Genomic DNA, 15465 nt, shown 5'->3' on the forward strand with positions numbered 1-15465 from the left:
GGCAGAGATCTACGAAATGGTAATCAAGTCTAAGAGACATCCAGGAATACCATTATCTATCCGATAATAGTAGAAAGCTCTTGTGTCGGTCAGAAATGAATGCAAATGAAGGGGAGAGTAGCCTGCAACAGCAGGTTGCACTATGGTTTCCCATTGGATGTACCGTACAGTAAACCTGCGATGAGTACGATCACTGATCGATCAAGGGTATCAAAAGACTCGACCCACCAATCGATAGCCTTCTTTTGATTTCCTGCTGGGCTTTCTGATTTCGTCTCTTTCTGTTTTTTGTTCTTGTTCTTGTGCCTTGCTGTTCCGTTCCGTTGCGCTCCGCACTTGCTCTTGCTCTTTGTTGTGCTCTCTCCGCTTGTTGCTGTTGATGCGCTTTCATCTGGTTCGTTTCTCGCCCCTTTTGATTTTGCTTTTGATTTTGCCTTTGCTGTTGTTGTTCTCTTTGTCTTTGGCTTTTCGTTCTATTTGCTAATTTACGAATCAGTTGAAGCTTGATTGGTCATCGGGAGCACAGAGCGCTGGGGGACTGGGGGCTATTGTGTGCGCTCTTATGCTGCCATGAGAGGCAACAGGTTTTAATTGGCATTACCACCCTGCCTGCTCTCCCCCCTGACGCTCACACTGCTGATGCTCTGCTCTGCTCTCCTCTACTCTCACTCTGTCTCTCTGGCTGTGATTCGCGCGTGCCGCATTCAAGTCGCTGCTTAATTGAACAGTTATTGAACAATTATTCCCAGTTCGATCCTGTTTTGGGAGGCAATGCCATGGCCTCAGTGGCCTTCCTCCATTTCCACACTTCTGATGATGAGCGGGACGGGAGCTGCTTCTCCTTCGTTACGAATGCATGATTTCGATTCAATGCAATTATTCAGTAAAATTGCAAACCAGTTCACATATTGTACGTGAATCCATGAATCCATTTTACATATTCTGTGAAATCGAATGTTCCTACCTTTTCGTTAACCTACCTTGCCCTCAAACTCGAAATCTTCGACTCCCAACCGCACCGCACTCTCGTTATCAGTGCGTCTCTGTTTAATCCCCGCTCTTTCAATGGATTGAATGGATCTTATTCCCTCTCTTTTAGTGGATTGAATGGATCTTAGTCCCTCTCTTCCAATAAATACGTTCTCATTCCCTGTTCATTCTCTTTCGAATGGATCTGTGTAGCTTCTTGCGGCTGGTCAGTTTTGAGATTCTGGAATGGGAATGGGGATTATCTCTATGGAATAAAATTAATTATTTTCTGCTGCAGTCGATTCATTTTATATAAGAACGAGGCGGCATGTGCTAGAGCGGTACAGTTGCCTCCTGCGCGTGTTGTGACAAGTTGTTTACTCTCGTAGTACTAGTACTTCTCGCGCGGTTTTCTAGGTCTTGTGGGCTTTTGGCAGCGCTTCCACTCATTATTCGCTCGAAGATCAAGGTCAGTCTCAACTAATCTCATCTCCCCATGCGCTTATATAACGCAATAATGCATGTGCCCCAATTATGTGTCCCCATACCATCACCCACTCTGCATTGACGTCAGGCGGAGAGTCATGTATTCTGGTGGGCGACGTGGCACTTGCAAGATAGATAAGAGCAAACTTTACACAATTTCTTTGACACAATTAAGCCCTGTGTCGCATAGAGTCGCAGGTGAAGCCGAAAGGGAAGGCAGTGGGCGTGGCCGGGATGCAGGGTTGCTGGGATGCTAATAGCACCCAAAGGCGATTAGCAGTTGAGTGCATGAGCTGCCGCTGACTTACTAAGAGGATAAAAGGATGTTCGCATATCGAGAACAAAGCGGAAGCCGCACCAGATAGAAACCAAATTTAATGTGAGAAACATACCCGTATGCCCGTTCGTGCCACGCGCCGTGCTCCACGCGCCCCCCTGCAGCTGTAAGCGGATTGTGCACCGCAATGTCGCCCCCATATAATGAAGGAATAAATGTTTGGTTTATGGTAATTTTGTGAAACCTTTTTCGCATTTGTGCATCATCTCCTTGAAAGCCACAAGCTGGCCTCCTGTGGAGGACTAAACTCTGGAATTGTGGAATTTTTGCGGCAATTGCTTTTCAAAACATGCTGCAGCTGAATGCTGCTTCTCGTGCGGTAGTTGCAAGACACAATGTTTCAGTGTTGAGCATTCCTTAAAGTTTAAACCTTCCGTAAAATGTAGTGTCAGATCCACGAACTGAAAACCAATTTCCAGTTACTTCGAGGAATTTCATTATAAATTAGACTAGAACAAAAAGCACTTGTCACTTGCAGCAATGCCTGAAATTCAGAGGAATGCATTTGTACATGGGTGCCACAGCATGTTGCAATTACCAGGCCACTGAGGTGCAGCCACTAAACCGCTTTAAGTGGGATATGGTAACAATCCTATCTGATATACTATGTATCTAGAACTGGTCTGAAGGTCTTTTGAACCATTGAAAAATGCTCCGATTGGATGGCGGTATCTTTCTTTGTAATTTCGCCGATCCCAGCTTACGATTTTCCTTGGTTGGGAATATGCGGAAATACTTTCCTATAAAATTCTGTGGTTTGCGGTTTGTCGTATATTAAACTTAGGGTGAATCCTTTTAAAAAAAAATAGTGGCCACATGTGCGAAGAATACTTAAATTAGCCATTCTTAAAGAAATTTTGTTCAAGTTGTCGGATACATTTATTTTTCCTTTTAAAAATCGCGACGAAAAAGCTCTTAAAATAGCAGTAAACTGAAATTTGATTGCCGTGCCAGTACTTAAGTCCGGCAAAGTAAATTCGCAGATAATTATCTGCCAATAAGATTTATGAGGTCTGAGATGATCAAGTTTAAAGTACGCTCTCCAAGGGTAATATGGGTCTTTCTTGAATGTACATATTGTACATCTGTTGAACAATTCCTAATGATATTTCATCGATTTTTGAATGCATATGCCATGCTGTCGAAACGAAACGAAACGAAACAAAACCTTCTACAACTAACTCGTTCTCCTTTGAAACCCTCAACGAGGGTCGTTGTTGTTCAGGGCCCGTCTTGCGGCCGGGCAGTGGAAAATTCCCAAAAAGCCAAAAGTCTGAACTGAAAGGACCAGGGTATTGAGGGGTGGCTGTTTCTGCTCATCGATTTAACAGTGCGGGAAAAGGAACGGCGTCTGACGACGCGTTGTCCTGACCTAGTCCAAAGTTGCGCACTCTCTCGGCCCTACCACCTACCACTGCTCTCTAACTTGGGCCGACTCCTGCGCTCCGACCCTGTATGTAGCCAAGGAATGCCAATTAAAGGTGAGGCACATTCGCGCGTATTTTATTTGGGTGAATATTTGGCTCGTGTCACTCGCTAACATTTAGTGTTGGTTTTTTTGTATGTTTGGGAAGGGGCACACCTTTTATTAATACACCATGACCCTGCTTCTCTTCTGGTGTGCTCTTTCTCTTATCATAAACACTCTCTCTTTCTCTGAGTTTCTCTCTCTCTCTCTTCCTGGCATTGTTGTTTGGCATGTGAAAACGCACGTCAGCCACCAAAAAAAAAACAACAACAAAATACCCCTCACAAGCCCTCAAATCCTGTGACCCCTGCGACTTGCTTTTCGGCCTGAGTCAAGGACATTCAACTCTGCTCTGTCGTCATTATCCGTGTTTTTTTTTTTTTTTTGGTTTTTTTTTGTGTGTTTGTGCTTCCCCATCGATTTTCGTGCGTCCTACCCGACGGATTTCCACCAAATTACGAGGTTTGAGGCGCGAACACGGCGCTGGTTAAGACTTGAAAGCAAAGTGCAAGTCCAAGTCCAAGTCATAACCAGCCGGTGCGAATGAATTGTTCATAGTCTTGGCCTTGTCGGGGGCCAGGGGCCAGGGGCCAGCGCGGCCAGGCACCTCTGCGATCCTCGACAGGTGCTCGCCACCCCTGGGGTCTTGATCCCGCAGCCAGACGGCTCTCTTCGGGGAGAGCGGAGAAAAATCGTGATGCGAATTGGAATGGCCTCATTATGAGGTAGGAGTGGTGTGGCCGGCAGGCCGGGGAAGCCACAAAAAGAGGCAGGCGGCGACAGTGCGCTCCGCGAACGAGTGAGCAAAACAAACGTGGACAGAAGCAGCGAGCAAAGCAGAATGCAAGAAAGGCAGAGGCAGCAAAGTGTAAAAACAATATCAACAAAGCCGAAGCTTGTGATACCCTACCCAGATCGATCGCTTCATTGATAGCCAAAAATTCCGATAGAAGCTACATATATTATTTATATACGAGATTTTTCCTATAGTAGCTATGATATAGTGACCGAATCTTAGTGGATCGTTTGTATATTATCGATCACGTTTTGCAATATATGATTCTAAAACAATTTTGCATCAAGAAGTATAGAAAAATGCTTCTTTTGTTGTGATGCTCGCAAACTAAACTACCCCTCTACCAAGAGGGTATACAAAAAACTGAACAAAGTGAAAGTTGAAGAGAAAGACTACAACAAAGACTCGAATTTAAGGCCAGGCCGCAGCTGCGGCACATGCAGCAGCAACAGCAGCGGCAGCGGCAGCGGCAGAGACAGAGGCATGTTAATAACAGCAGACAGTGTCGGCCGAGGCAAACCGCCTCGAAAACACTTATTTTCAGGTTATTTTTTGACGTGTTAGCGGCTCAGACGGAGCCGTAAGCTTACAATTGGAGCCTACATTCAGTTGGCTAAGATCGCGCCAGTCGTTTGGACGCAACGACCAAGCAGAGGCACCACCACTAACCTGACCCATAAACATAAACAGAGGGCTTCAGAGCGGAGCCACTCTTCCTAATCGATCGAGCAAACGAAAGTGGAAATGTGCGAAATCGCCACCTGACCACCCGAGTGAGAATCGTGTTGGCCAAAAGTCTCAGTTGGATCTGTGTTCCCATCATTGTCTCCAGTCTCTAGGCCACCAGCGTTATCTGCAGTAAAGATATCAAATATTCGGTAAGCTACGAAAGCAGCAGGTGGGCAAGGTGTGCTGTGGTGTGTTGTGCTGGTAATCAAAAGAAAGTTGAGTAATTTCCCGTAAAAGAATGCCGAATATGTCAATGAAAGTGTGGTCGAAATGGTGGTGGAGAGGCTTGTTTTCGAATTTGAATGACGCTGCGTTGACCGACAATCAATAATGGAGCGCCACTAATTGTAATTGAGGGTGAAAGCATTACCCGAAACGGCTTCATTCAAGGATAATACACTGTATGGACAAGTTGTAGCAATACAGTGCGAAGGAAAAAATAGAACTTGTTCCTTTATCGATTCACAAATGGACAATAGCTAAAACCCTGCTTCAGGTGTACGTAAATTGAAGTGAAATCCCTTTAGATATTCTTAAGATATATCCCTAATCGATATAGTGACGAAGTTTTGATAAATCAGACGCCAGCAGTTGTAAATTGTGTGGAAATACGAGTACTGATTTAATTCTTCAAGTAAGCACTAGCCCATAATTAAATCGCTGGAAATAATTATTTTATTGCAGGCTATCGATAATTACTCATAATCACTACCTCTTTTACTGACAAAGTACACACGATCCACAAATGATCCACTTCAGGTCCACAGATCCACTTCCATGCTTGCCCTTTCCAGTCTCCATATAAAACAACAATTGAACTTTCTTTTCTCTCTTTTTTCGGCTCTCTCTCACACACACACACACACACACACACACAGAAACACATTCGCATACAGCCAGCGATGTCGGAGGCTGTCACACCCATTGGAGGAACAGGGACAACAGCACTGCCAGCCGGCTTCGATCCGACCGCAGAGGCGGTGGAGAAGACGCTCTGCTTTCGTGGATTCTGGGCGTGGTTCGTGCTCCTGTTGCTGATCGGGATCTGTGCACTGTTCGTGATGTGGCTGCTGCGCAAGTGCATCCAGGGCCCCGCCTACCGCAAGGCGAACCGCATCGACGGCAAGGTGGTGATCGTCACCGGCTGCAACACGGGCATCGGCAAGGAGACGGTACTGGAGCTGGCCCGAAGGGGGGCCAAGGTGTATATGGCCTGCCGTGACCCGGGACGCTGTGAGGCGGCCCGCATCGAGATCATGGACCGCACCCAGAACCAGCAGCTATTTAATCGCAGCCTGGACCTCGGCTCCCTGGAGTCCGTACGCAACTTTGTGGCCCGCTTCAAGGCGGAGGAGTCGCGCCTGGATCTGCTGATCAATAATGCCGGCATCATGGCCTGTCCCCGCTCCCTCACCGCCGACGGCTACGAACAGCAGCTGGGCGTCAACCATTTGGGCCACTTTCTGCTCACCAACCTGCTGCTCGACCGGCTCAAGCAGGCCACGCCCAGCCGGATCGTGGTAGTCAGCTCGGCGGCTCACCTCTTTGGGCGCATCCATCGCGAGGACCTCATGAGCGAGCGCAAGTACAGCAAGTTCTTTGGAGCCTACAGCCAGTCGAAGCTGGCCAATATCCTCTTCACCCGCAAGCTGTCGGCCCTGCTTAAAGACACCGGGGTGACGGTCAACTGCTGCCACCCGGGCGTCGTTCGCACCGAACTGAACCGACACTTTGCAGGCCCTGCCTGGATGAAGAGCGCCCTGCAGGTCGTCTCGCTGTACTTCTTCAAGACCCCCAAGGCTGGGGCACAGACCACGCTGCGCCTTGCCCTGGACCCGTCCCTGGAGAGGTCCACCGGCGGCTACTATTCGGACAGCATGCGCTTTCCCCTGGTTCCCTGGGCCCGCAGTACGGACACCGCCGACTGGCTCTGGCGGGAGAGCGAGAAGCTGGTGGGTCTGCCCCCCATAGAGCCGCCACCGGCACAGAATGGCAATGGGAGCACTAACGGGAGTGCCAACGGTAATGGCAGCCCAGGTACAGCAGCCGCTGAAACAGTGGACACCGTTGTGGTCAATCGCTCGTAGTCGTAGTCATAGTCGTCGTCGTCGTCGTAGTCATAAGGAAGAGGTTCAATCAATACTGTACCAAGACGGGGGTTCGATTGGAAGACCTTGCAGTTAACTTATTTTATAGTTTTGAATACCCTTCAAGAGAGTATTACGCGTATCGTGCGATCACATGTCCGTCGTTCGGTCTCTATGAGAAGTGATTTTTCAGCTATAAAGTTTAAATTTTACACACAAAACCAATCATTTCTAAGAACGATCTAGGAACGATCGATCTTCAAGGGTATCAAAAGCTTCGGCCCACCGAAGCTGGCCTTCTTTTGTTATTTTTTTTTTTTTGTTTATTTCTTGTGCATAACACCAGGCAGAAAACCCAAATTAAAATAAACGGTAAACTTAACATGCAATTCCCTCCTCTCTCTTTTCTTAATCAGTTACGCTCACCCCAATTCTCTTCCTGCTCTCCCTGGCTCCAGTCTTCTTCGAAATATATAAAACATATTAATGCAAGGTGAGGCATTGGCATTCCCTGAACGGTGTAGTGCTAGGGTTGGAGTAAGAATGAGACAAACAAAATATACAACTCGAGAGAGAGGGAAAGGGTCGGCCCTTACCAGGCACAAGTACGCCTTGCAATCCTCCTGCTGCTCTCTCGCTTAGCACCGCTCTTCAAGTGAATGACTTCACTCTCGCACCACTGCACTCCAGTCTTCCTCCCTATCCTCTTTTTTCTCCGCCTCTTCCACATTATTTTATTCTCATTCTTTCTCTCTGTTGGCAATTTGGCAGAGCAACAGCTACAACATTAGCATAAAGAGAACAATTTACGCGAACAAAGCAAAATCAATGAGAACAACGCTGACGATGACGACGGCCACTGTAATTTCATGTGACGTGAGGGAGTGAGCGAGCAGGCAGACGTGTAATGAGTGAGTAAGTGAGTGAGTGGGACAGTCAGAGTCGTCAGTCACACTGGCGCTCTTTCTCTGCCTCGCATCCCCCTCTTTGTGCATTCATTCACATGCCATTAGCATTAATGGTCGTAGGGGTCGGGAGAGGGAAGAGCGAGCGAGCGAGTGAGCGGTGGAGAGACTGCAATTAAACCCATGCATGCCCATGGGGTCGTTCTGGTACGTAACTGCAAATTACAGGTGTGCCAAAAGTGAAAATCACAAAACTGAACTCCCAATTGCACCTTTTTTTTGTTTGCCTAAAACATTCCACTCTGTGTAACGCTATAATTTATATTTCTAATGGTTGTTCATAAATTAAATATTATACATATACTGGAATATACATACACATTAGATAATTAAATCCAATTACACCACTTGTGTGTTACCGAACTTTTTGCTCAAATAGAAAGATAGTCGAAATTATAATTTGAAATTTAAAAAGCAGTCATAATTTTTTACATTTGATTTGAATAAGAAAGAAAAACAAGATAAGATGATTTTTGTAAATTCCAGCAATTTAGTTTTAACTTAAAGAAAATAATCGTATCATATTTTAGATATTAGATTATTGTTTGGTCCAGCTTAAAATAGCTTAAATTCTATAAATTATTAACAAATTCATTCTATGGTAGAACGTTATCCATTCTAGGGTTAAAGACGGCACACAGCATTTGCACGAAAAACTGCAATGGAAAATTCCACTCGCTCATGAGTGGCTTTTGATTGCGTGTCCCGTCCCTTTGCCACCGGCCCCGGCCAGGCCCTACCCCAACAGCTGTTCCATTCGGAGAAACGGGCATTTGATCGATAAGAACGGCACCATGGAAAAGAGCATATGATATGTACACATGTATGTAAAAGTAGGTGTGCAAATATTTGAGCTTGGACATTGAGCCCTGGCTTAAAATTAAGGTGACGAGAGATAGAGAAAGAGTGTGGGTGGATACCTGACTCCAAAAAGCAGGCATCAACACTTGGATGATCGTATGCCCCGATGGAGGAAAGAGTTTCTCATTCAATAGGTATAGTTCCCTCCCGTCTGGCATCTGGGATTGGATGCATTTAGATATGGAATTCTAATCGAAACTAAGGAAGAAGATTCCAGAAACTTTGGATGGTCGGGCATGGGGCTCGATGTCACGCCGACGGGCTTATGTAAGTGCCTGGTTTTGGCTCTATTACACATATGATTCAATTCCGTTTACTTCCATTCCCACCATCATCAAGTGGGTATGATGATCGTAGAATTGTGAAATTGCTTGCAAGCGACGTCAATGCGTCGCTAAACATGTGAGATAATAAGAAGGTACCAGTACGAGTACGATTGTTACACGGGCTGGATAAATCAACCTACCGCAATTCGAAATGATAATCATTTTCCAAACAGGAAACTATAGATCAACTTTTCAAAGTCAAATTGTAATCGAATTAAATTTAATTTCAAAGAAATTACTAAGAAATAGTTTGCCGTTTCATAGCCATATGATATGGAGAATTTATTGAATTATCAAATTTTGTTTATCCGAAAATTTTAGAACGAGTTGGTACATGCAATTCTCATTCATTGCTTGTTTACTCATGGTAATTTTCTTATATTTATTTTTTTCTTGAAATTTAATTCGCATTGTACGCTTTAGGTATACAGTATGTCAGCTCCAATTAAATAATTACGTTTATTTCTATTTTTGATGTGTTTGTCGATTTCATTTAATTTTTCCATTCATTCATTCGCTTGATAATATTTTTCAGCTAGATACATACATACCATAAGTATGTACGAGTACATATGTGTAATGACACGTTCTTACTCTCAAGTTATACTTGACTTTCGATCCTTCTCCCATCTGACGGCAGTAAAACTCAAGTGGTTTTACGTACAATATTCGGATGGCTACCTAAAGGGCAAGGGCGCGAGTGATGAGCAAAGATCGGCACGCACTCATTGCAGTGCGTTTGTGTGCGTAAAAAGCATTGAATTGCTGCCGATCACTGTTGCACACGTGTACGTGAGCGGCAGCGCATTTCCCTATGAACATAAGACCCCTGGGCTAGAGAAAGAGCTTTCCCATTATATATGTACATATACATATGTACATATCCAGACGTAACCCAACCCATTGCGAGGTCATTAGCTTCCCGACAGAACAGCCACCGATCGAAAAATGTTTCATGCCAAGTTCCAATATGTGTGAAAATTCATTAAGATGTGAATTTGAGTGACTCAACCAGAAGTTCTCTCTACATTGTGGGATGCGATGCCTTTAACAAACGTCAATCGTCGATAAATTGGTTCAAGGCTTTCTGCGGGTCCAAAGAAGTGATGCCTGTTGATGAATGCCACAAAAACAAGATGCAAAAAATACACACAAAAAATAAAAAACACTTGTGGGGTAAACAAATGCTAACTGCATCTAAATTGCAGCCAATTCGAAGTACGGGCACTATTTATAGATATGAGACGCTGGCGCATTTCTTTAATGGCCGATAAAAACATTTCCCACACCCACCCGCACACCAGCAACAGCACCAAAACGGTTTGGCGACGTGACAAAAGCAGCAGCGAAAATAGTCCAAAAGGCATGACATCGGAATATCTCTGGGAGCAGGGCAGGGCAGAGGTATGTCTCGAATAGATCGCACGTTTATACGAGATGCGATACAAACGGCAATGCAAAATCACTAAACTGCCATTATTATTTATAATTAATGCCAGTGTTGAAAAAATCCTGTCAGATGTTATTTGGATAAAGGGGCAGCACTGTCCGGCTTAAAAGAGCTCCAGTTCAAATCACTGAATGTGCCTAAAATCAATTAACTTCAGTGATCTATTTATATAAAGCATCTAGCCACATTATCTTGAGATAGATGTTGGAAGTGCTACCAGCAAGTAAATAAAAATTTGACTTGAAATTTGAATCGAACCGCTCAAAATAGCTCACCGCTACATGGCTGTTAAGCCGCACGAACGGCGACTGGCAAACACACTAAAAATACCACACATATTCATGTCCACCATCTTGGGTACGAAGTTACCTCAATTGAAATTTAATTTTTTACGGCATATTTAGAGACAAAAGGTATAGAAACTTCTCTACGCAGGTTTTTTAATTTTCGCTCTTTCAAATCGTACTTCCGTGCGTAATTTATTCCAACGGATTGCATTTAAATCCTTGTCGCTCACTTGTTCTGTCCTTCACTTTCAAATAATTTTTATTTGGCGCTCAAGTTTGGAGGGACTGGCTCTTAGTCTTTTGTGATTCGCTCTATATTTCGTGATGGGATATCTTTTATTGTAATTTTTATTGTATTTTATTGTAATTTTATTTATTGTAATATTCGACGAAATATTAAAAACGAGGAATATGTACAATAGAACTTGAATTCGTCAGTATATTTACGGTATATTTCGAAAATGAGACCGTTTATTTTATATATGTATGTGGGTCAGACAGTATATTTTATCGCTAAGTCCCAGGCCACATTGGTTTTCTAGCCACCATGTCTAGCTCACACACCTTGTAAATTGTTACTTTTCACAGTATTTTCTAGTATTTAACAATCTATCTTAAGAAGCGTAAGGGACTCACCCTCTTGTCCAATGCAGCAATGTAGAAATCGTGTAGAAATGCCATTTAGAGGCCATATCGAATACTAATTCGTAATCAGCATCGATGCTGATCGTATCAAAATCGGATTTTTTTTTAAATGTCAGAAAAGTCATGACAAAAAGTGGATAACGGAGGTTTTCACACTGGCGCTTCGATGGGGCTTATATGAAACGTAAACATTTCCCCTTCAGGTGTCGCCTTCTGTAAATACATAAAGATGTAGTTAATATGTGGCGAATGTGTAGTTAGCGTGCAGTCACAATGTAAGGAAATGAATTTAGTGGAAATTGTTTTTGCTAAACCTTATTTTATAAACAATACAATGAGTATGAGAACTTAAATTAAACCAGTCTTGTGGGAAATTGATTTAATAATTGGATAAAACTATGAGTTCAGAGCTGAGGGTCTTAACTAGCTGGTAATATTCAACCGTATATCCAAAACGAGGATTATGACTCAACTTGAATGCAAATAATTCGTCAGTATATTTACGGTATATTTTGAAATTTGTGACGTATTTCGGTATATTTCGGAGGGTCAGACCGTATATTTGACCGGAATATGCGCGGTCACACTGTCCACCATCTTGGGTACGAAGTTGCCACATAAAAAAAAGTCGGAAAGAAGGAAAAAACTACCCAATCTCGCGAAAAATAAGTGTTGACTATTGTAAGAAAAAATTTATCAATCGCAATACGCGCCAAAAGAAAACCCGGCAGCGAATCGCTGGGTCAACTGCATCATTAGGCACGTACACTCGTGTGGCTCTGTCGTTGAGGAGGAGGTGGAGAGGAGGCGCTGACGCCACGCCACACACAGCACTCAGCCCAACACACACCACACACGCTAAAAGAGCCCAAGAAACAACAAAATGACCTCGAAGCGTAAGTACCAGAGCCTGTCGGGCTCCAGTCCGGCTGTGATCAAAGAGGAAATTGTGCCCGTGCTAATACAAACGGAATCGGACGATGGCGAAAACGGCGATACACCACATTACACATATGCCTACACGACGACCACAGAGGATGACGATGCCGAGACGACGGAGGTGATCACAATGGACGATCGCCAAGAGGTAATTATCGATGAGAACGGGCATGCCGTGACGCTGCAGCAATTGGTGGAGAACAGCACCGTCGAGGAGGTGGAGACCATCGAACAGGGCGATGGCACGCACACCATTCTCCGTATTGTGCCCAGCATTCGGGGCGGCCACCACGCCGATGGCGAGGAAGATGACGAGAACGAGGAACTGGAGGAGGAGATCGAGCATGATGAGGAGCACGAGGTGGAGGAGATTCTGGGCATCGAACACGAGGGCCTCGAGGAAGAGAACGAAGATGGTGTCAGCTCGATTGTCTTCGAGGGCACCATTGACCACAGCATGGAGGGGGACGGACGCAGCAAGACTTTCTACTGCCCAAACTGTGGCAACTGCTACAGCGCTGCCGGCTCCCTGAAGCTGCATATGCGCGCCTGCCTGCGGCAACGCAACGATGTCTCGCCCGAGGACCGCAAGTGTTCCGTCTGCAGCAAGATCTTCAATTCGGTGGCTTACCTCAAGGAGCACATGATGCGGCATACCGGCGAGCAGCCGTTCCGCTGCACCCGTTGCTACCGTAAATTCATCGATCAGCAGAAGTTCAACGCCCACATGGAGTCGCACAAGCATCAGGATAAGCTGGAGGCCGAGGCCGTGGCCTTGGCTGCCCAGCATGGCGGTAAGAAGGTAGTCGTGAAGGAATTCAACTGTTCCTTTTGCAACGAGGACTTCACCGTGGTGTTTGATGTGGGTCAGGTGAAGCGGCGATATGCCTGCGACGGCTGCCGCGATAAGTACTCGAATGCGGAGGCTCTGCGCCAGCACAAGCAGTTGGTGGAGGAGAAGCGGGAATTCACTTGCGATCGATGCGGCCGCAAGTTCGTCTTCGAGGGCTTCCTTCAGCGCCACTTACCCAACTGCGATGGCAGCATCAAGCGGCGGCGGGACATGAAGTAGAGATGGCAGCAACGTGATGACAATTGGCGGCCGACGAACCGCAGGCGGTTGCCCCCTCGACACCAGCTGGAGAACCACAATGATGACTATGATGATAATGATGAGTACCAGCTCCAGTTGGAGGTGGATCCCCTGATGGTTTCACCAATGCATTACGTTGTTATTAAGCAGGAGGCAAACAAGAAGGACGATACCGATGACGATCACGGCTTGGATGTGAGGCAAAAGAAAGAACAGGCAGAGGAGTAGCAATTAGCAATCGAAAGATGGATGGATGGCTCTACCGACCCCCCGGCGGGACAATCAAATACTTTATTTTGTAATTCTGAAAAATTTCCGTTTTCCCCAATCGTGTGTGTGGAATGGGAGGTGTGGTAAGAAAAGAGCAAGAAAGAGTCCAAATATCTTGAATAACGTATGTATATTATATAGATATATTGAAATAATTCTTTTTTTTCATATTGATATATTATCATTGGGACCGTGAATCATTTAAAATCCCAGAAATTTATTTTTGTTGAAGAAAAATCTTTATGAAAGGCATAAGGCCCCTTTAAGTAGAAATATTGATAATTTTAAGAACAAAAAAAAGATGATTTTTGGTTATCAAATTATATTCGATTTAGGTTTAAGAAAAAACTAAACTCCTACATATTTGCCCACGAGAGACGAATATAGAGCGAGACGGAAACGAAGAGGCATGAAATCATGAAATACGCCATCAACGCTCCAGTTATCCGGTCAATGTATAGCCTAAGCACATTACTTACCTTATTAAAAAGAAAAAAACCTCACTTTATAATTCTGCTATTTAATCGTTAATGCTTCGGGAGGCACCCGCTATTGTCAGGCAAACCCCAAACATTTCTGATTGGTGTTGAGCTCAATAAAGCCAAAGTCACACGAAGAATTCACAAAAATCATTTGGATGCCCATCATTTACTCCCATGGATGGGATGTGGGATATTGGGGACTTTCCGCAGCATCATCGCCCGCCAACACTGGAGTGTGTGTCGTTTTCCCAACCGAACGGCAACACCAGATGAGGACAGCCATCTGGTAACCTTAGGCCCTAGACACCCCACCCAGAAATGCAGTAGCCTGTGGGGCAGGAGACTCGTTTCATTTTACCCATTTCCATCAATCTCGACGTGTAATTGAGAGCAATGAGCAGGCGCGCTTAGGCAATTCTATAAACAAAAAGCTTCACAATATGCATTAACTAACTAGCAGTACGCTGCTCCGTCCAGTCGTTTCTGAGCTTACGACCAGAGCTTGATATGGGCACGCTTGGCGTAAGACTTCCAGTCGGCATGGGCATAGAACTCCTTGAAGATGGGCGTCACTAGGGTGTCCTCGGGCAGGGTCTTGAAGACGGGCTCACCGTACCAGGTGCCCACCTCCCAGCCGGGGACATTCTTCATTAGCTCGGCCTCCTCGTCCCGGTTGCGACGCAGCTGGCGCAGGAACTCACGATCGCGCTCGGCAATCAGGATCGGAAAGATGACATTCTGGGCCGAACGCATCTCGATTTCGTCGCGTTTAACCTTTTTGGCCGTCAGGTAGTAAATACCCAAGCCGACAGTGGTGACGGCCACATAGGTGCCAATCATGGTGAAGCCTGTACACGGGAGCAAAGGTTATCGAATGCACATAGTAACGCAGGCGAGCAGGGGACGAGGATCCACTCACCTGTGAAATAACTCTTGGGAGGCACACGAGCGAAGGGAATCTTCTTGTAGCCACCGGCTGGAGGCAGGTCCTGCTTAGGGGGCACATGTGACACGGCCGTGGCCATGATGACTGCTGCTGTGGGGTACACTCAGCGGTGGTTAAATGTCATTAGATTTATTATCTATAACTTACGCTATACAAATTGTGCTGAAAAAATAGGAAATCGTCAAAATGTTTTGACGTTTTGCATAACACTAGGGCTGGTCCACTACCGATGGCCCTATCGATTACGTGATTTTCGGGCAGCTATCGACTATCGCTAGGGGGGAAATTCATTTTTAAAGTGTTTTTAAGAATATTTAAGTACATATTTA

The 15465-nt window shown here is 45.2% G+C and overlaps 3 protein-coding genes and 1 long non-coding RNA gene across 6 annotated transcripts in view; 2 read left to right on the forward strand and 2 right to left on the reverse strand.

The window, feature by feature from the left end:
• LOC113566690 overlaps positions 1–11482 on the reverse strand; it is a 44305-nt gene extending 32823 nt beyond the window's left edge. The window contains exon 1 of the long non-coding RNA XR_003409202.1: positions 11398–11482. This is a non-coding gene — a long non-coding RNA (uncharacterized LOC113566690). The remainder of the gene's footprint in view (positions 1–11397) is intronic.
• LOC6600030 (retinol dehydrogenase 12) lies at positions 1328–7261 on the forward strand. 2 transcript variants are annotated; one of them, XM_026993428.1, is made up of 2 exons: positions 1328–1438; positions 5664–7261. In XM_026993428.1, the coding sequence occupies exon 2, from the start codon at positions 5688–5690 to the stop codon at positions 6870–6872; it is 1185 nt and encodes a 394-aa protein (XP_026849229.1). In that variant the 5' UTR covers positions 1328–1438; positions 5664–5687; the 3' UTR covers positions 6873–7261. The 2 variants fall into 2 exon arrangements, with proteins under 2 accessions (XP_026849229.1, XP_026849230.1); XM_026993429.1 differs by lacking the exon at positions 1328–1438 and adding an exon at positions 4611–4934.
• A 573-nt stretch (positions 11483–12055) lies between the features above and the next one.
• Positions 12056–14324, forward strand: LOC6600031 (zinc finger protein 624). Its single transcript, XM_002025042.2, has one exon. It carries the CDS (start codon positions 12290–12292, stop codon positions 13415–13417), a length of 1128 nt encoding a protein of 375 aa, XP_002025078.1. The 5' UTR covers positions 12056–12289; the 3' UTR covers positions 13418–14324.
• Positions 14325–14537: 213 nt separating this feature from the next.
• LOC6600032 (NADH dehydrogenase [ubiquinone] 1 alpha subcomplex subunit 13) lies at positions 14538–15354 on the reverse strand. Of its 2 annotated transcripts, none has more exons than XM_026993355.1 (3): positions 15284–15354; positions 15110–15226; positions 14538–15038 (listed from the first exon to the last, which is right to left on the reverse strand). In XM_026993355.1, the coding sequence occupies exons 2-3, from the start codon at positions 15213–15215 to the stop codon at positions 14680–14682; spliced, it is 465 nt and encodes a 154-aa protein (XP_026849156.1). In that variant the 5' UTR covers positions 15216–15226; positions 15284–15354; the 3' UTR covers positions 14538–14679. The 2 variants fall into 2 exon arrangements, with proteins under 2 accessions (XP_026849156.1, XP_002025079.1); XM_002025043.2 differs by having other exon boundaries at positions 15110–15223; positions 15284–15348.
• Between the last annotated feature and the right edge of the window lie 111 nt (positions 15355–15465).

The sequence above is a fragment of the Drosophila persimilis genome, unplaced genomic scaffold (assembly GCF_003286085.1).
Source record: "Drosophila persimilis strain 14011-0111.01,24,50 unplaced genomic scaffold, DperRS2 tig00000829-arrow-arrow-pilon, whole genome shotgun sequence".
Classification (NCBI taxonomy): Eukaryota; Metazoa; Arthropoda; class Insecta; order Diptera; family Drosophilidae; genus Drosophila; species Drosophila persimilis.